This window comes from Opisthocomus hoazin, chromosome Z (genome assembly GCF_030867145.1).
Source record: "Opisthocomus hoazin isolate bOpiHoa1 chromosome Z, bOpiHoa1.hap1, whole genome shotgun sequence".
NCBI classification, from domain to species: domain Eukaryota; kingdom Metazoa; phylum Chordata; class Aves; order Opisthocomiformes; family Opisthocomidae; genus Opisthocomus; species Opisthocomus hoazin.
This window is the reverse complement of record NC_134454.1, coordinates 42,393,836-42,413,914: the sequence shown is the minus strand read 5'-3', so window position 1 is coordinate 42,413,914 and position 20,079 is coordinate 42,393,836. Positions and strand designations below refer to the sequence as shown.

The window sequence follows — 20,079 nt, the reverse complement described above, 5'->3', positions numbered from 1 at the left end:
ACAAATTCATTGTCCTACTTCTACAACTTCTGCAGCAGTAAAAGCCAAACAGAGAGAAGCAAGGGCAACTTCAAGGAAATGAGGCACGAACCGTTTCCTGTATTACAGCCTTGATGAACCCAAAGGCAATCTCAGAGCCTGAGAAATGCAAACATCTGTTAAATATAAAATACGCTGGACAGACCACACAGGACTTGCATTCATGTATTTACAAGGCATGCGTGTAACAACACATTCACCAGTTCTCGGTTGACACATTATCTCTGAAAAAAGGGACATCAGCTAGTTAGTAGAGAGGCAATAAGATATCCTGCTTCCATTATGACAACAGATGCAATAAATTCTTCAAGATGCGTGTTTACATTCACTTGTTGGTAATGTCTAATTATAAATTGCATCTAGATTTTTTGAGCAAAATACATGCCCAAATTTAAAAACACAGGTAAAATAAAACAGGAAGGGTACTGAAGAGATGCACCGTAAGAAAGGAACAGGAATTCCAGGACCAAGACGCATCCTTCCAGTTCAGGAACTGTTTATCTGCTATTTAGTATAGCTCACTCTCACCGTGCTTTCATTAATCAATCTTCTGATAATCCACTAGGATTAGATTCTAACAGAAGTCTTCTTCCTTTAGTTCTTCTAATAGGAAATGTTTTCTTTAGCTGGACTATGTCCTCAGAAAATGTCTAACAACAAAAGGAAGTCACTTTTGTCTGTGTTGCACTCAGTATTAGGAAGTAGAGCATTGTATTTTTGGTGCTTGCCCCAGGAGCCCACAAGTCAAAACAAATTACACGAATCTTTCCAAAGGTCAGTTCAGAGAATTAAAGCACACACAGATTATTTCTTGGGCTCCATATTGCACACAGTATTCTGCGAAAAATATGAAGCTTCTGTTTGTAAAAGTATGATTGTGGTTTCTAGCCTTCGCTGTCAGGACTTTTTCTGCATGACTCCATTAGCTTAACCCAAAAGATAAGTATCTAGGAAAAGAACTGGAAGGAAGGATATTGGTCAAGTTACATGACCTCTTAAAGACTCAGAAAAGTCTTGATTCACCATGACAGAACCAGTACCTGACATAGCAACTAGCCTTCAGTGCTGTTTTGGGTATGGAAAACCAGTGCTTCCTAAGGCCAAAGGAACCCTGCAAACATTATAGAAGACTTTTTCAGGAAGAAAACCTGAAAATCTTTACCATTATTCATGGGAAGAATGAGAAAACAGACAGACAATCATTGTGCAGATGAAGCCCAAGAGAGGTATGCCAGAATTTAGAATTCAGAAGGCAGCTGCCAAAATGAAGAGGATTATAATCTGCTTTTAAACCCACTTTTTAAAAATAATACTGTTGTTGTAGTCGTGCCAGTTTAAAGCATAGAAAAGTTAATTGTGATATACAGTACATTCTTTATTAGATCAACTGATACAGCCTGGAGTGAAAAAATACAAGCTTCCAAATCCCAGGTCCATTTCTAAGCTTCATTTCAGATGTAGTGAATATGTTCTTAGTTTAAAAGCTCTGTTTTCTCTAACTGCGTGTATAAACAGCACTCATTTCTTCTTTTAGACACTGTTAATACTGTAATAAATCAGCTACTACTTGGATTAAGAATGATGTCTGCTTATGACATATACAAGTGGTCGCAAATTTCTAAAAAACCCCACAGGTTACTAGAAGCATAAACAAATGGCAAAATTCCCCCAGTAAATAAAATTGTAATGACATATAGAGATCATTCAGAGGTTTCAAATGGAAGGTACAGATGTGGTTGTCTGTAACAGTGACACATTACTTGTTTGGGGTATTTAATAAAATGTTTATGCAAAAAACCTGCAAGGGTCTTGACAAATTTTCATTCCACATTTTAATGATGAGAAAAAGAACAATTTCCAGTACTGAACATAAATCAGCTAAACTTTAATGGGGAATAACATGTGATGTGATGTAAAACCTGCATGGTAGAGAAGTACCTCCTGACTCATTTTTCCTTCCTTACTTGACTATCAAATTCCCTTCCTTCAAAGAAACCTGCTTCTAAGTGGCAGACAGTGCTATCCAGCATATATAAACCCCATTCTTACACCCTTTCCCACAACAATTGAGTTAACAGCAGAGAAATAAGTGTTCATTCTGTTTTCTTACCACACAGCATTGACTTCCTTATTTTCTCCTTCTTAATTACTATTGTCCTAACACAGAAGAGTTTTAACAACATAAATCCTTAAGCATCTTTTCTAAAGTCAATTCAGGGAGCTTCATCCCATCCAGAGAAATCTTGGCCAAACTGGATCTAGTAGAGACATTGGCTTTCTTCAGCTTAACAAAATAAAGTCTGAAAGATGATATACATGGTCTTATACACTTGAGGTAACCCCAGGGAAATAGGAAATGTTACTGATGCCGAAGGATAACTAGGCTCCATACTTAATGGATATAAAACAGGACAGATATTGAAAAAAAATAGCTCAAAAACGATACAATTGATTGTGAGACATACTTTGAATATAAGTAGAAGTGAACTCTGATTTTAACAGAGAGCTTACCAAGTTCATGCAAGGTTACATAAATCATACAATCAATGTAATAATGTATAACAGCTTATGAGACTAAAAGACAGGACATAATGATCAAGAAAACTAATTTCTAGCCTCTGTTTGTAAACCACTTCAGGATTCAGGTCTCCTTTACAGAAAAGCAGAAAATATGTGCTGTATTGCCATTCATATCTTTCCAAAAGCTTCAGGATGCAGTGTGTTATTTAAATAGTTCATTACTTCAAATTTGAAATAAATCTGCAGTGAATTAGGAAGATTTTGTATACACATTAAGTGCTAAATTTTAAATGTGCTGCAACTCTGTAAGGAAAACATATCCACAGATTACTACAAAAGTATTTCCAAGGCCTTTTCTTAGAGAGAAATAAGGAGCTCTGCTATGCCAAATTTCAAAATTTTAAGGATCACTGTTAAGAAACTTTGAGAAATGTCAGCTAGCAAGACTAAGTTATTAGTTAGCCAAGCCATTCATGTCTTTCACTGGAGTAGTCATGGTAATATCTTATAGTAGGTTCCATTATTTAGGCACTGATGGCTACTAGCTATCAATGCTGGCTCCTCTACTTTCATTATGGCCAAAAGACTGCAGAAAAGGAGCTTGGAAGAGGGCAGGTATGAGGATTACTCACTTATTTAGGAGCCCAGCAAAATCTGTGAATGTCATATAATGCAAGGTCTTTGTACTTGTACTTGAGGAAAAAAGACATCTTCCTTTTCTAACAAATGTTCTTTCCAGTCAACAGGTTACTAAACCAAACTGGGTGCAGAACAGGTTTCAGAAAAATTATACTACAAAAGAGTCTTGAAGAGCTGTTGCAGATTTGAGTGGGAGGCAGAAAGATCAAAAAAGACAAACAAGTAAGGAAAGCTAAGCCAAAAGTCCGTATGCTACCACAAAGATGTGCCAAAAGTTCTGTTTAAAATCTGTGAAATAAGAGGCCACACTGTGCCTCCAACTATTAGAAATATACCATTTATTTCAAGTTTAGTGTTAAATAAACAAATGAAGAACTTACGATAATTGCTATGGTTTTAATCTGTCATCATTAGAAGGGCTTTATAGTACTCTAACCTTCAGAACACTGCCCACATAAAATCTTCACAGAGCTTTAAAACTTGTATTAGCCATATCTTTCTCATGTTGCCAGCATAAATAGTACTTCTAAGTTAATGAAGCTTAAAGAGAGATAACAACTTGCCAAAATATTTCACCTACTTGGAAAATAATAATAGATTGCATAATATATTTTAAATCCTTCCAGTTATTTGTGTGAACATGTTTCTCTTCCAGTTTTAACAAGACAAATACTTACTATTTTTCTTCAGGTACCTAGCTGTCAAACAGATTTATTTTATAATTTTAAGTTTTCTTGATAAAGTACATGAAGTTTCTCTTTAGCCAGCTAGCAAAAAAAACCCAAAACCAAAAAAAATCCCATAGCCTCACAAAGCAAAGAGTTTAGACATGCCAGTTGCTAGAAAGTATGCACCTAAATTAATAAATATAACAGTCATACAGTTAATCAATAGTTAATGATGGTATAAATATAGTAAATATAAATAGTGAATGACAGTAAAAATAACTTTATTTGCAAAATTTAAAACTCCTTTAACTTTACATTGGCTTGGTAAGGATCTAAAAATGAAGTTTATTTCAGAAAATGAAGTATATTAATCTATCATCCTTGCTTTAAGATACAGAACAGGATAAAATGGTTAAAACAAAATGCCATGCTCTAACTGTACAGTTAAAAGACGTAAAAGCAGAACAATTAATATCTGATGCTGTAAATACAGCAAAAGTTAGGAAGCGCTGGAGAGAAGAGAGATGACTTTGGGGAAATCATGTTAGCCTATAATGAAGAAAAACCACTATTTATAAAAACTAGGCCATTCTATGTTTTGATTTTCCTTATGGTTTTTAACTTGATTTTTTGTTATCCTGTAACTTTTTGTTTATTTTATTATAAGGTTAAACCAAAACAAATAAAAATTTAAAAAACACCAAAAAACAAAGAAACAGAGAGAGAAAGGTATCCTTATCCTGGTTTCACATCACAGCCAGTGTTGGTGACTGGGACATGAGCCATCCCCTCTTTAATTCAAGAACATTCTCTTTGTTAAGGCATGCATAGATAGTGCTGTAGGATCTACGACCTATCACTACATTACTTAAACATGCTTCTGAAAATTTTCAGGGGAAAAAAAATTCCAATATCTTATGAACACTGACCTTTTCCATTCTTTGGTCAACAACTTGAGATATTAATGCAAATTGTTATTCTGCTGGAAAACAAGACTGATTTGCATTCTCTTCAAATTACTAGAACACTGCTTAAGGAGGAGGTTGTTCTGGAAAATCATAAAATGTGGACTTGGATTAGAAAAGAATTTTCAGATTAATTAATTTGAAATATTGGCACCATTTCCTAAGAAATGAGTCATTTCAATAAAATTTACTGAAAAGGAAATAAACCATTGATTATTTTTTTGAAGTCACAAAATGCAATTATGATGGAAGCAAAGGCAGAATGTTCAAGAGATAACAGCTGCACTGCATCCAACTTCTGTACTTTTTCACAAATCTCTGTGTGTTCTAAATATTTTGTTAAATTAAAAGAGAATACAGTATTTTTTGCTTGATGCTATACAGGTACTTGGAAGCTGTCATTTATTTTTATTTAGTATTCAAATAAAAGCTGTTCATTATCATAAGTAACTCTGTAATTTATTAAAATGCTTAACCAGGTAAGATAATGTATGATGTAATATTTAGGATTTATTACTGAAACACAATAGGACAATCTGCAGCTCATAAACGGATGGAAGTTGCCAGCATTAGCAAGCTGAATTTTAGTTTATACTGGACTATTAATGTTATTTTGACATATTTAGCACAGGCATTTGAGGACAGAAAGTCAGTTGAGTTTGCTATGCAATAGGTTATATCCATTCCATCTATATTATTCTATACATCTTGAATTAATTCCATGAACTTTTGGCATTTAGCTTAGCCTAAACATCTTGGTCTCTCTCTGTTGCCAGTGGGTAGATACAGAAACATACCAGAAAACAGCCAGATCAAGAGTTAATTCAATTAACCCGAGTCAGCTATACTTGGCAATTACAACAGGTTCAGCATGCTTTGTACTTGAGACCATGTAGATAGACCATCACAACACTGACTGCCAAGGCAAAAGAAGTATTTTCAAATTAGGGCTAACAGTTTCAGACAGGAATGTCACTTTAGCAAAACTAGCTCTGTGGTATGGAATAGCTTTCTAACTGGAGCAAAAGCCATTACTCCTTTGAGCTGCTAACCTAGACCAAATTCCTTCTAAATTTAAAAATACGATTTAGATGGTCTCAAAACAAGCACGTTCCACAAGTAAAACAGTGCTAAAACATGACCTACAAAACCTGATATACTTATGTGCCAAGAAACAAAGTTCTGAAAAATCTGAAAAGACACTGAACATTAATCCTGGTTTTCTGAACTTACATTGTGAAACTCTGTGAAATAATATATTTTCACCAAATGATACTGAATCAGTTTTTAGTCTCAAAATCATTTAATACTTTAACATCTTTCTGATTTCAGCCATTTGGGTGTTTTTACAGTCTAGAGATCACCAAATATTGGAAAAAAACCTCAGAGGGACAGGTTCAGTACAGTTTTACTTCCCTTTTTAACATAACCACATTAAGTACAATAAATGTATGTATCACTTACAGACAAATAGCTATCATTTTGGTTCCACTTACCACTGGCTGGCTGCAAAGGTAACGGCAAAGTTCTCCTATGTACTGGATGACAGTCACATTGTACTTTTTGCAGTCACTCCAAAACTGACTAGCTGAGAACTTCTTTTTTAACACACATGTTGCACCTTTATGGAAACAGTAGAAAGAGAAACGAAGCATTTTCTCTCTATGGCAACTTAGCTAGCTATGTTCACTGTTTCTACAAAATAGAACCTAAGAGGAACAATGGGCAGCCTCATTCAGAGAACTATATGGTACTTCAGCTGTTTTATTAGAAGACATATTCAAACCTGGTAGACAAAGAAGGGAGATCAACCCAGCCTGCTCCTTGGTGAGACGGTAAATTGATAGGTAAGCAGTTAAAAGCAAGAAGACAGCTTCGCTTTGTTAGTGTTATAACATTATTCAAAAGACTTTAACTGAAAATATCCAGAAAAGTCAGCCTGAATTAGCAAATCATTTGAGTATCACTGAAACCTCATTTTTCAATGATGAAAGTATTCATTGATGCAGATTCAGACAGAATGAATCCATAATCCAGTGATTTTTCCCTTGCTCTGACTTGTTCTTGGTGCTTCAGGAAACAGGAAATGTTTGCCATCCAGTTCCAAATAAATCTTTTATAACAGAGTCATTGAGGACACCTACATTGTCTCAGTAAAACACATATTTTATCATCTGTGCCAAAACAGTACACAAATTAAATGGGAAAAAGATATATATATCTATTGCTATATGACAAAGGTGAATGTTTGCTGTAAATGTATTTATCAGCCTTTTTAAGCCTACCAAAATACATTTTAGTTCTATCCCACAGTAGAATGCTTACTCTGTACATATACTACTGTGCTATATACACCGTCAAAATATTGTGTATGTCCTTAAATTCCTTTTTACCTAAAGTAAAAACATGTGTGACACAAATGACTGTAGCCAATTCTTCTCCAGTACCACAAAGATAGCCTGTAAGAGACAACATCTCTCCATCGCCAAAAACCCCAGAATATAAAGCCATTCTGAAAATACTATTTATCTGATTTCAGCAAAGCATGTTTCCCTAATGACAGTGAACCCAAGCGTGTTTGATACATTTTTACAATAATTAATTCTTTATTAACAATACAATTAAGTGAAACAAGACCTACCCAATTCAATGCATCCACCGATGCCAAGAAGAGATGCTGCACTGTGATAAAGTGGCAGAGTAATATAAATTATGTCTTCTGCAGTAGCACCAAAAGCCCACAGTCCAGAAGCTCCTTTAAGAACCTGCATGTGACTGATGACCGCAGCCTTTGGAAGACCTGTAATGAAAACATAAAACCATGCATAAAGCTTCTCTTAAAAAGAACTCAATTTTTTTTTCCTTTGTAAGGTCTCTAAAACCTTAAAAGAATGAATTCTTTCTTCCGTAACTAAATTTTCAGCCGTTTAGACGGCCATTAATAGAAAACTGGCTGCTTAATACAGTACTGCATGTTTGTTCTGTACACATACAGATACATAAGCCATTTTGTAACTTTGTTAGTTATTTAATCTGATGTCAAGTCAGTTCAAATAGGTGGAAATACGAAGAAACTCCATGGTTCGCACATTATCAAATTATATAGAGCCAACAAAGTGCCAAAAGCATTTACTGTACATATGGATTTCCTTTAACATAAAGAGGCACCGCACCAGATCTCTTTCAGGCAAGAGTCATACTGACTGCAACACAATTAAGAAAGGTATGGGAGCTACACAACACACATCATGTAGTGGGTGCTTATCTAAGATGCGTACATCAAAGTCTACCTATTTTTTAAGAATGCTATGAAGACTACGTAGAATTTAAAAAAAAAATCCATTAAAAAGTCCACTCCATGTAGGCTCTTCTTAATGAGTTTCTTCAGGTTCAGCACAGAATTTCTCTTCAGCAACATGCACTCATATGCAAGAGCTTCTTGGGCTACTACTCTGGGACCCATTATTTTGAGTAGGGGATATGTTCTTGCTTCATGTATGTTCTCACATACACACACAAATTTCAGGCTGAGTCCCGATGATGAACAGTGAGAACTGTTAAACAATTTAAAAAATGTAATTGGTTAGAAAGTTTTCTTACCTATTCTAGCAAAGATACCGTTCATTTGAAGACTGAACTAGAGCTGTTATACTGGAAGTGGAATCTATGGAGATTCTAGCTACACTTCAAAGCTATTCCAAAACCAATCACACTAAAGAGAAAAGGCAATAAGCCTATGTTGCCAGTGAACCACTAATAGCAAGAAGTGCTCTACAGTCTTGAGTTTTCTCCTTCTGCCTTTGCAGACAGTCGACTACAGACCATGAAAGATACTTCTTTCTTTTAATTAAGTTTACCAGTCATTGATGTTAGGAGCAACACTATGCTCTGGCTTTATCAAAAAGTGTGAAAATGCTCAGTTACTTTAGATTAGAATTAGTTATTCAATACTCTTCAGACTAAACAAACCTTATTCTTTTAGTTACATGGTACACAAAAGAAATCCAATATAAATTAATGTAATACACACAAGCATTTGAAAATATTTCAAATTCTACATAACTAAAATTTGAGACTTCACACAGATTTTCTGAATACAGTTATAAGAACAAAATCTTCCCATCTAGAGAACTCGATAATATTTTTTAGCTAAAACTCCTTACTTTTAACCACCAAGCTCAACCATATTTACATTGGTAGTACTACAAACTTACCTGACCTCTTGACAATATTTATACATTCCTAACTTTTTTATTCTAGAGTGATATTTTTATTTCCTAATTTCTCCCCAGAACCCAAAGCAAATAAATTAAATTATTATTTGTAAGAGGGAACAAAGCCAGAAAACACATCTTCATTTTAAATCTTCTTGTGACTAAAACTTTTCTGTTCAGCTAAATGGGAATGCCAGCATGCTTATCTTAACAACATCATGCTGCTTTTCATGTCAGTGATCAGTTTTTTTAAAGTCTTAGCTTCTTAGCTGCTGGAGCACTGGTAATAAATTCAGCCATCTGTTGCTAAACTAAAAGGCTAGTAACTTAATCCTATTTTCTGTCTCTACAGTGACCTGCACAGAACATGACTTAATGCAGAAAAACCAAATGACTACTTGCTTGTTTTAATATTGCTTTTTAAAGTTCCAGATACAATGTTAGCTATATTAATTAGGCAGTGGTATGTGATCACAAAATAAAACTTCTTACCATTGTAAATCCACCGAGAAAGCAAAACATTTTATAAATACCTTAGCTGTGAAGTAATAAAAGGCAAACGTTATCACAGTATTTGCACAGTGTGGCAGGAAAAAAAGAAGAGAAGCCCATAAACCACTGAATATAAACAGTCACGGACAAGTAATGTGCTTATTTGCTACCATAACGCTTCTAGATAAGAAATATGATATTCTGCTATGAAAAGATGAACCAAAAGATTTGGAAAATCAAGTTTCTACATGAAAGCTGAAGGAAAATACAGACTCTTTAGCAGATCTGTACCTGTTGTTCCTGAAGTAAATATATATAAAACAGATGACTTGAGGTTGTTGGTAGAGCATCGATTAACTGGAACCGGGTCTTCAGATGCAGCCTCTATTTTGTCTAAAAGGGTACGCACACTTGGAAAAGTGGAGACTTTGGTCATTATCCAAACACTAATGTCTTTTTGGAGGTTAGGAAGAATTTCTTCCAGTGTTCCAAGCAAATCTTAAAAAATAACATAAAATCATGTTACTTATATTATGTCATCACAAAACCAGCAAATAAAGTATTTTTCCTCTGAAAGTTTTACATTTTATAGTAGGAATAGGAATGCAAGTCACCTTCATGAACATAAATAAATTCAATTAAATACTGATGAACTGGAATGAAAATTCACTGAAAACAGGATATAACATGGTAAAAATACTGCTGACCCCACAAGGTCTAATTGTCAGCTAGCCCTCAAGGCAAAATGGTGAGCCTTGATTACTAGCTCCTGCTTCCCACCTCATTTTGGATAACCCTTGGCCATTGCTAAGACCAGAATGAAGTGCAGTTAAGCTTCAACTTCAAATGAACCATGAAGAAGTCTGCTGAAGATGCAAGGCATAAATATAGCTGGTAATTACAGTACAGGTTTCCCTGGATGCCCTTAACAGCAATCTCTCATCGAGCATTATTTTTTTCAAAAGTACAGAAGTGACTAATTTAAATGCAAACACACAAACAAAAAACTATATCATGTATGTAGGTACCTGAATTTCACAGAAGAGAAATATGATACAGGCCTGTTGCTTATTCAGACACTGCCAAAGAACCATGTGGCTATTTATGTAGTCCTTTGATTGTTTTAGATACCTTAATGAATCTGATTTTAGGTACATCACACAATTTTATTTTCTTATAATCACATGTTCATTCACCCAAAGCCATTCCTTCCATTGGCTTTTACCCAAATATAAATACAATATCACTTTTCTAAAATAAAAACAGCAGCATAACTAAGATAATTCTGTTGGCTTTTCAGGAAAGAAACCATGAAAGAGAGTCCCAGATTAACCAAAAGAAAAAATATAAATAGAGGCCAATCCTTAAGTAATACGTTTGGCATATTTCTAAGCATTTCTACAATCTGTCACTTTCTCAGAACACTGCACAGGCATTAAAGTACTAATCCAGGAAAATTCTCAAGAACAGGAATAATATTGCTTTCAATAGAACTTTTCATATATTTATAGATTCATTTACACTTAAGTGCTTTGCTGGATCTCAGCCTATGTAATTAATCTTGTAAATATCCCTGTGGGTATAAATTTATGTTATTATCTCAGTTTTTATAGATAAATAAACAAAGAAAGTTGACATGACTCACCCAGAACCTCATAACAAGGCACTGCCAGAGCCAGCATTTGATGTCAACTCATGCCAACTCCAAGCCCATTTCACAAATAATAAATATGGATGCCATTAATAGAACCCTCTTGCACAAATTTTACACCAAAATAACTGAAGATTTTTAATCTTTCAGAAACCTACTTTCTTAATTACACTGCTGTATATATTTTAATGAATGATGTAATAATTTCTGTAACAGCTATTGCCTACTGTCATCAACTAAACGTATGTCTTACAAACCTAAAGCCTACCGAGTACAAGTTCTATAGGTTTTATGGGTGTTTAGCAAATAGATCTAACTTCCTTGCACTGCAGAAAGATTTCAGGAAGCAATCACCCAAATAATTATAAAAAATTGAAAGATAGCTACCATCCTGTTTGAATTATTTGACTACAGAATGAAAAAATGTGAGTAAAAAATAATGTTAAGGACAATAGTGTTAACTGCAGGAAACTCAATGCACTGAAAGTCAAGGTTCATTGGCGTATTGATTCTGTTTTGCTGTCATACTATAAAATTAGGTTATATTTTTCAAGTAATAAATACTCAGTGAGTATCACCCTTTTTAAGTGCTGCAGACACCAAAGGGATCATTGTGGCATTTCCTTGTTTTCCATATATAAATTCATTCCCTCTTGCACTTCCTTACATTGTTTTGATTTTTACATTTTTGAAAGTGATGAAGATGAAGCTTTATTACTTACTCTTAACTTCTCTACAGAAGACATTTTTGTTTACAACTGCACGACGTGAAGAAATTCACAAATATTTCTAATTTTTTAGTATTCAGAAGGTCTAGATAAGATGTGCACCAGTTCTCTGTGTATTTGAGTAACACGAAGTGCAAGTCTGTCAAAAAGAAGAGGACTTACCTCTTCTTTTCCTTTTCTCTGTTTTCTCTCCTTCTTTCAAAGGACAAAAGATGACAACTATTAATTTCAACTCTACAGACACAATCATTTAAGATTAAAGAATGACAAGAGGGCATAGCTCCCTTTTAGTAGACTGAAACATACTTACTCTAAATAATATCAACACACAGTTTATTGTTTTTCTAAACATTCACTCATAAAACCTATGTTTTTTATTGGTGCACAGAGTCTTATTTCATTTTTTAACTCCTACTGATCTATGAATTGATTATACAATGGAGTTTTTCTTCTGTGCTTCTTCAGGAATCTAGTACTTGGAACAGTATATGAACAGCTTGTAATTATACGTTATCGTGAAAGAAATTTCTAGTTAGATAGCAGAGAACAGCAGAAATAATAAGTGATTTCCTGAATAAGAAAGTGTAATTTAAAACAGCTGTCTTCAATGTGCCAGAAACTGAAAACTGCTTCTGGAACACACAGGAGCATGAGATCTTTGAAGATAACTCCCAGTTGTACTAACATATTTCCAAAGAAGAATTCTGATGATAGTAAACTAATGTTTCATTCTGTGAAGAAAGAACTTCTGTACCAGTCACTGTGTAGGGTTCTTGGGTCTTCACATACCGTCTTGTTGCTCTCTTAGAGGAACTACAGTTTGATTATTTCTAGAGGTACCTGATAAGTGTACTTTACTATACAGGAAAGCAATTATGGTAAAGTAATTCAGGTATTTAAGCTTGTGGTTTCTTGTTTGCTTTTTACATGATGAAAGTATCTTCAGGTTTTGGTTTATTTGTTTTGGAAGAAATGGCTGCTTATCTGAAGTTTGGCAATGTAAACAGCAGTTCTGTGCACGTTGTTTACATAGTTTGGATATGAATATTCACCATTTGCTAACTATTTGGCTTCTGCTGTGAAAAAAAATAGCTGTACTTGGTCAAGATGAATATGCTTCTCCTTTTTTTTGCTTTTTTGCTTTTTTTATTTCCTTCTTGCTTTTAAAGCATTTCATTATTCAACAAAAAGTTTGTGAAACTGTTACATTAAATACACACAAAAACATAACACAGTTATATCTTTTGAGAAAGCAAGCAAAATATGTTTTTGTTTTTAACTACTGTTCTAGGCTTCAAGTTGCACAAAAGGTTTTTTTATGTTATTTTCCAGCAAAGAAACAATGCAGCTTGTTGGCAAGGACACAGTCCTATACTGATGAAAGGAATACATCAGATTACGAGATCAACTTGTACTGAACAGAAAGTTGCTCGGAAGGAGAACTGCATGAAATGGTTCTTACATAACTTTGATATTTACCCTGGTTGAATATGTTCAGTAAGCTATGGCAAGTCCAAACTCTCCCCTGCACTGTCTGACCTCAGAAAATAATTGTTACTTGTACTTGTTTCCCCAAGTGACTCCTTCACATTCAGCACTTCTTCTTACTAAGTAATAATACCAGAAATTGCAAGTCAGTTGTGGCTCAGGATCAGTGTTGGTATCTTGAAACGTCACTGAAGACAGCAAAGGTAGTAAAATAGAAACCAGCTTGGGAATCACAGTTGGCACTGTTTTCCACTCAAAGCCCATCTGGGACAGACACACAAACTGAGTAAAAGCAAGTGATCAAAGAGATACAGTGTCTAACAGAGCAGATAAGAGTGTCTTCTGCAGGTCTTCCATGGTTTCTTTGTCCTAAATGTTTACATCTAAATAGGTTTTTATTCCAAACAGTTAAGAAAAGATGGTTTTGATAAAATCCATTATTTTTTCATGCAGTGACTAACATATGAGAGATGACACTGCTACTCATATCTAATACCAGATGATCCTAATTCACGATAACTAAAAAGACTTCATTTACTCTCTTTCTCCAGGATGTAGACACACTCCTGTCTGAATTTTACTCCTGCCAGCAGAAACCCTGGTTCTGAGCTCAAATGGTGAGAAGTTCAGAATACACTCAGCAGCAGCAAAAAGCACTGCTGATGCCTCTAGAGTAAAGAATCCTGGCCAGGAAAATGCTATACTTGCACAGCTGGGAGAGGTAATTCTGCACAGAATGGCAGAATCACAGAGTGGCTGTAGTTGGAAGGGACCTCTGGAGGTCATCTTGGCTCAATACCCCTGCTCATGCGGGCCCACGTACAGCAGGCTGCCCACACATGTCCATACGGCATGTACACTCCTTCAATAGCCTTTGCTATCAGTACTGATGTAAAACCAATCTCATGGAGTTTACTAATGCAATCTTTCACAGTTCAATCCTTTCATCAGAAGTCATGATGGCAATCTGGGATGTCCGACTAAAAATTGAACTCTTTCAAGTAGCAACATACTATAAATGCAGTGGCAAATCTCTGGTGGGTCACTAGATTATTAGTGTTGCTTAACAGCATTGCTGCTACACAGGTACTGCCCAAAAGATAAAATGTAATCCCTTGTTCAAGCAAGACTCAAAAAAACAGGAACACTCCCTAGAAAGTACACAGTGCCTTAAAAGGTGCCTTCACTTTAACCAGTACCTTACTCCTTTGTTTAAGCAGCAGTTTTTAAACAAATAAGGGTGGCATAGTCTGGTAACAAATGTAGTAAGGACGAATACCTTTTAAACAGGTCAGATTGCTGTTAAGAGTATGCTAATGCTGGCAGTCTGATAGAGAGAAGAAGAGCATGCAGCTTCTTTTTTTCTCCAAATTCCTCATTTACTTACATGTTAGTTCACTGCTATTTTATTAAAAATGCAGTTTTAAACTCCAACTTTTGAATCTCTTTCAACAAACATTCCCCAGAATGGGAGTGGTGGTAGGCAGTATTTCTGGGAACGAAAGTGTGAGAATGTTACATAACAAATTAAAGCAAGAGATAAATGCTCTGGGAACACAGCAGACAAATGAAAGTAGCTAAAGCAAAAACCTTCCCTGTGCCACAAAGGCAACTGGAAATACTAGAAAGGAACATAACATCTAAATACTGGCAAATCAGAGAATCTGTATTTGCCTTACAGCCTGTGGTTGGATGAGAAGGAAAAACCCAAGTTCCTAGATTGTGATAAATAAATTAAAATACCAGAAAAAAGTCAACTTTTTAGAGATACCATTTCATGTAAGAAACTGACAAGAGGGAGAAATTTTGAAGTTTTTATAGCATATCTGAGGCTTAAGAATAAAACATGCAGAGAGTTCGTAGAATACGGAAGTCAAAAGCAAACGCCCCAAACCTAAGTACTCTTGGAAGACTCCCACCTAAAGTCAGAAAAAGCAAACAAAATATCAGAGAAGTGTCAGACCAGAAAAAAGTCTTACTGCAAGTGCTGAGGGAAAGACAAGATGATACTGATTGGGCCAGGTTACAACACCACAACCTCTGAAAAACAGGCAAGCACAAAACAAATCTGAAGAGTACAAACTCCACAAACGAGAGTCATCTTGCAAGAGGCAGCATGAAAGACTGAACAAGGCGTGGAAGAAAATGCAACCATAAATAGAACCCAGCCTATTTGGATAGAGGTATCACATTTGTAAAAATAAAAGCATTTTTGCAAAATGACAAGATGTATCAAAAGAACCTGCAAGATGCAGTCATCTCATGCAGAAGAAGGCTACACCACCATTCTGAGCAGGAAAGGTTAAACAACAAAGAATTATCTGTGGGAACCGTTCCAGACACCAGCAGAAGATAGAAGGATTTCAGCACAAATGAAACCTGAATATTAAATGGATTTGAATACAGGTTCCTGATTTAATGTGCCATTACAGACAAGAATTTCAAAAGCAAATTTGATCTTACTGAGCATAGAAAATTAATGGTCAAATTGTTAAGGGGATGATTTCTTCTGTGCTGCAGTGTATGAACAAGATTGAAGGTCATCCAAAATATTGAAAAGATAGTTTTGTAACTGTTACAAGAAACAGAATTGCTAAGTCAAGCCTGGTTTTGTTCATGGAGGGTGAAAAATCTATATATTTTTGAAAATTAGAACTTTCACTATCCAGAAAGAATACTATTACATACTAATCTCTGATTAAAAAAAACAGTCCTAGCTGCCAAATGATGCCTAACTATGACAGTGATAGATACTGGACCATAGGTTGATTGTTTTTAGTAGAAACATTTTGAAAAAAATATACCATGTTCAAGGTATGCACAATGCTGTGGAAAATGGTGCAACAAAGGCAAAACACACAAGAAAGTTCAAGTCATGCCTACTGACGAGGAAGAATCCCTTAAAACACAAACTAACACTGGATGAAAAGATGTTTAACAGACCTCTGAGAATTATCTAACTGACTGTGTAACCGCAGCGTTAAATACTGCCCTGCAATTTTTATAAACATTATGGGGAAATTATTATGTACAATAATTATGTATAATATGTTTTTGTTTCTGTTGCGGCGGGATCTAGAACTCGACCAATATGATCCATAACAGTCAACTTTATTAGTAAAGAATCTGGATTATATAGACAGAACTTAATTGTGATTAGTCACTATACATAAACACTCGGTGCAACACTCAGCTATGATTGGTTACTATACATAAAAACATCTATCAACAAAACACCCCGGTTACATAGTCAATACTCAAAGTATGATTGGTTAGTATTCATAGAACGACTGTTTACCTGCAGCTGGCCTGAGAACGATTGTCTTTCCCACAGCCAGCCTGAGAAAGGTCTGTTTTCCCGCAAGCGGCCTGAGAAAGGTTTGTTTTCCCACAACCGGCCTGTGCTGCTTGAAGCCTGTACTACTACAAACCGATCGAGTCCATATTCAGAGTGTCTGGGTTGCTCACAATATGCCTCTGTTTTTCCAGAAACCCTACATGTTTCAAGAGTGGTATGAGTTAGACCCCACAATCACTGAATGGTACATGAACCTTCAGTTGTGAAACTTGGACTCCTTTGGAGAGCTCCTTTTCCTTATGATGTGGCCAATAAACAAGGACATAACAGAACTTCAACTTTTTTCACAGATATATATTTTAAAAAGCCTCTAAGTCCCAAAGAATGCTGCGAAGTCTTGCAGGCTCAAGGGACTAAGAAACTTAATGCAGAGACTGAAATCCATGAATAAAGTAGGAAGACCAACACACAAAAGACCAGCTCAGAGACTAATTTATTGGTTACTCTGTTGTTATTATCCATCTGCACAAAGCTCTTTTGTGAGCAGAGGCAGAGTCCCAGAACAAGCTAGTTCAACCCAGTTGCTCTTACTATCAGCTGCTGGTAACAAATTAAGAGTGGAGAAACACAGGCTCTGTTCCTGCTTTGCAAATATTATTTTCATTCATTAGTTCACTTCTCATTTTAATAAAGACTACTCTTAGATACAAGTTTTGATCCAAAGTTCTCCTTCACCACAGTCAATGAACAAGAATTTCCTGAACATTAATCCCATTCCTCAATACATACACTAAAAAGCACATATTCATGAGAGGGTTTTAAATTAGATTTTTTTTTTGTTAAGTAAGAAGGCAAAACTAAAAACTGAGAGTTCAGAAGCATCGTTATCATGTGTTTTGGGATTTAAATTGGCTTTCGTTTCATTAGCTTGTTTTAATTACCAAGCATTCTTAAACCAGCATACCAGATAGAATCAGAATGAGAAAATTTATAATTAAAAAATATGCAAGGCAAAAATCTTCAATATGCTTTTTTGAAAGCACAAATTTGCAGCCGCAGAGAACTCATGGAAGAAAACTCCGCCATTTAGGTGCCACAGATGCAAAACCCCACAACCTGTGTGACAGGAACAAGGCAAGAATTTGTGAAATAGAAATAAGGCAGAGTAGACTAGAAATAATAGTTTTAGAGAGGCAGGACAGCATTAATATTTAATATTTAGAAATATCCTCCTCCAACCAAATGTCAAGATTCTGTGTGATCTTTTAGCATTGTAGGTTCACTTCCACTTGATCATAAATGCTGAGGCAAGCTTCGGTTTTGGATCTGTCTTCAGTTTATACATCTCTATAACTGAAGGAAAATTTGAATATACAATGCACACTATGCCTACATCAATATTTTAAATTCTTTTGAAGCACTTAATAAAAATGTAATACTGTGGAAGCTTACACAACACAGTTATCTCCTATTCAAACACACCAATTTCTTCTACAATCCAACACCAAGTTGGTTATTACAAATCAACCTCCTATGTGCTACACCTGTAAAAAAGCCTCTCAGTTTTAGTCCCTGAAAGACTATCGCACCTCTGTGAATAGTTTTACAGCAGAGGTTGTACAGTCTCAGCTTACACATTCTAGTTTGCAGTGGTTTTGATCACTAGAAAGATGGGTAGATAGTGTAAGAGAAGAAAGTGCATGACTTAAGTAAGATTGACTGTTTAAAAAGGAATGGGAAATTACTCTTAATATATCATTTTAATGTTTTCTGAGACACACTGAAAAACCACTGAAGCAATTAAACCCTTGGAACAGGTTGTACTTAGATATCACAAACATTCCTGCAATGATATATTTTAAGAAGAGGTTAAATGGATGTCCCCAAAGCATGGATATAGTTGATTCTGCCTGAAAGGGTTGAGCTTTATGATCTCTTGAAGTCTCTTCTAGCCCTAGGTTTCTTTAGATCTGTGAACATCTGAAAATCAGGTTTTCAGTAAAGGAGCTGGAGAGACATACACCAGGGAGACATGACATCGAAAGCTTTGGAGGTATGAACCAGATGTATACTCTACCTGCTCCCACAACCAGTATCTTGGGCTGACAGCTACTGACACAGTGCAGGAGGGATCTGGAGCGGACGTTGAAGTTGAGGAAAGCCACCACGCAGCCCAGCTTGGCCAGCCCGAACCACACATGGATGAAGTCCGGCTCGTTGCCCATCAGCAAGGCCACCGTGTCGCCCTTCTTCAGAGCCCTGTGGTGTAGGAAGACCTGCGCCACCCTGTTGCTCCTTCTGTCCACGTCTCGGTAGGTATGCACCTTCCCATCGTAGATGAGGAATGGCTTGTGGGGCTGCTTCTCAGCCAGCTTCACAAACTTGTCCAGGACGGTGACAATCCTCCCTTGCAGCCTGTACATCTCCACTCGCAGCCCGTACAGCAATACTTTCAGTAGGTACCTCAGGTCAGCCCAGAAGTAGGGGAAGAGGAGTTTCTGGATGAGGTGCAAGGAGACCATCCCGGCAGCAGCACCCGTTGCCCAGGACGGCAGCATCGGGAGCGGATAAAGCTCGTCCCAGCCGCCCATTTCCCCACAGCCAGGCGGCTTGCCGCACGGAGTCGGGATGCCGGCAGCAGCCAGGCAGCCTGCGGAGTCTGAGGAGAAAGCCGGCGAGGGCTGAACCTTTTCCCGCCCTCGCCTCCTCCGCCCTGGGAATCCCGCGCCCAGCCCCCGGCCAGGCAGCAGAGGGGCAGCGGGAGCCGCGCACCTCGGCCCCGCCGCCAGCCTCAGCCGCCGCACGGCCGCCGCCCGGAGCCGCCTCGGCGGTCCCCGCACCTGCGGGACGGCACGCCCCGGCGGGAGCGGCGAGGGCCGGCAGGGCGGGAGCTCCCGCCCTCGCCCCGCACGGCTGAGAGAGCCCCCCGCCCCCGGGACTCACGGACGGCACCCCGCTGCTGGCGGGGCGGCGCGGCGGCTCCCTGAGCCGGTTGCGTAAGGCGCGATCTGCTGCCTCCACCCCGCCCCCGGCGGCGGGAGCCCGGGGGTTGGGTCCAGGGTAAGGCGGCGGCCGAGCGCAGCAGGCCTCGCCGGGGGGTGGCCCTCGCAGCGGCGGGCGGCGGCAGAGCGAGGGCCGGGCCGTGGGTCGCGCCGGGCCGGGCCAGTCCCCCCCGCCAGGCTGCTCCCTCGTTCCTCGTAGCAGTTCGGCCGCGGGAACGCAGTTACACCGCTGGTCCCTGGGGCTCGGCTCCGCGCTGAGGCGTCGAGCAGGGCTCGGCGTCCAGGCGCTGTCACCGCCGGGGCCCAGGCGAGCCCGCTGCCCGCGCTCACGCACCGCCTGGGTCTCGGGAGCAGATTCAGACCGAGGAGACCGGC

The 20,079-nt window shown here is 37.6% G+C and overlaps 1 protein-coding gene across 1 annotated transcript in view; it reads right to left on the bottom strand.

The window, feature by feature from the left end:
- LOC104339356 (long-chain fatty acid transport protein 6) overlaps positions 1-19,492 on the bottom strand; it is a 40,771-nt gene extending 21,279 nt beyond the window's left edge. Inside the window, exons 1-4 of the mRNA XM_075410562.1 lie at positions 18,780-19,492; positions 9,829-10,035; positions 7,473-7,631; positions 6,328-6,452 (exon numbers count right to left, since the gene is read on the bottom strand). Of these exons, the coding sequence (XP_075266677.1) occupies positions 6,328-6,452; positions 7,473-7,631; positions 9,829-10,035; positions 18,780-19,293 (1,005 nt within the window). The 5' untranslated portion in view covers positions 19,294-19,492. The remainder of the gene's footprint in view (positions 1-6,327; positions 6,453-7,472; positions 7,632-9,828; positions 10,036-18,779) is intronic.
- Between the last annotated feature and the right edge of the window lie 587 nt (positions 19,493-20,079).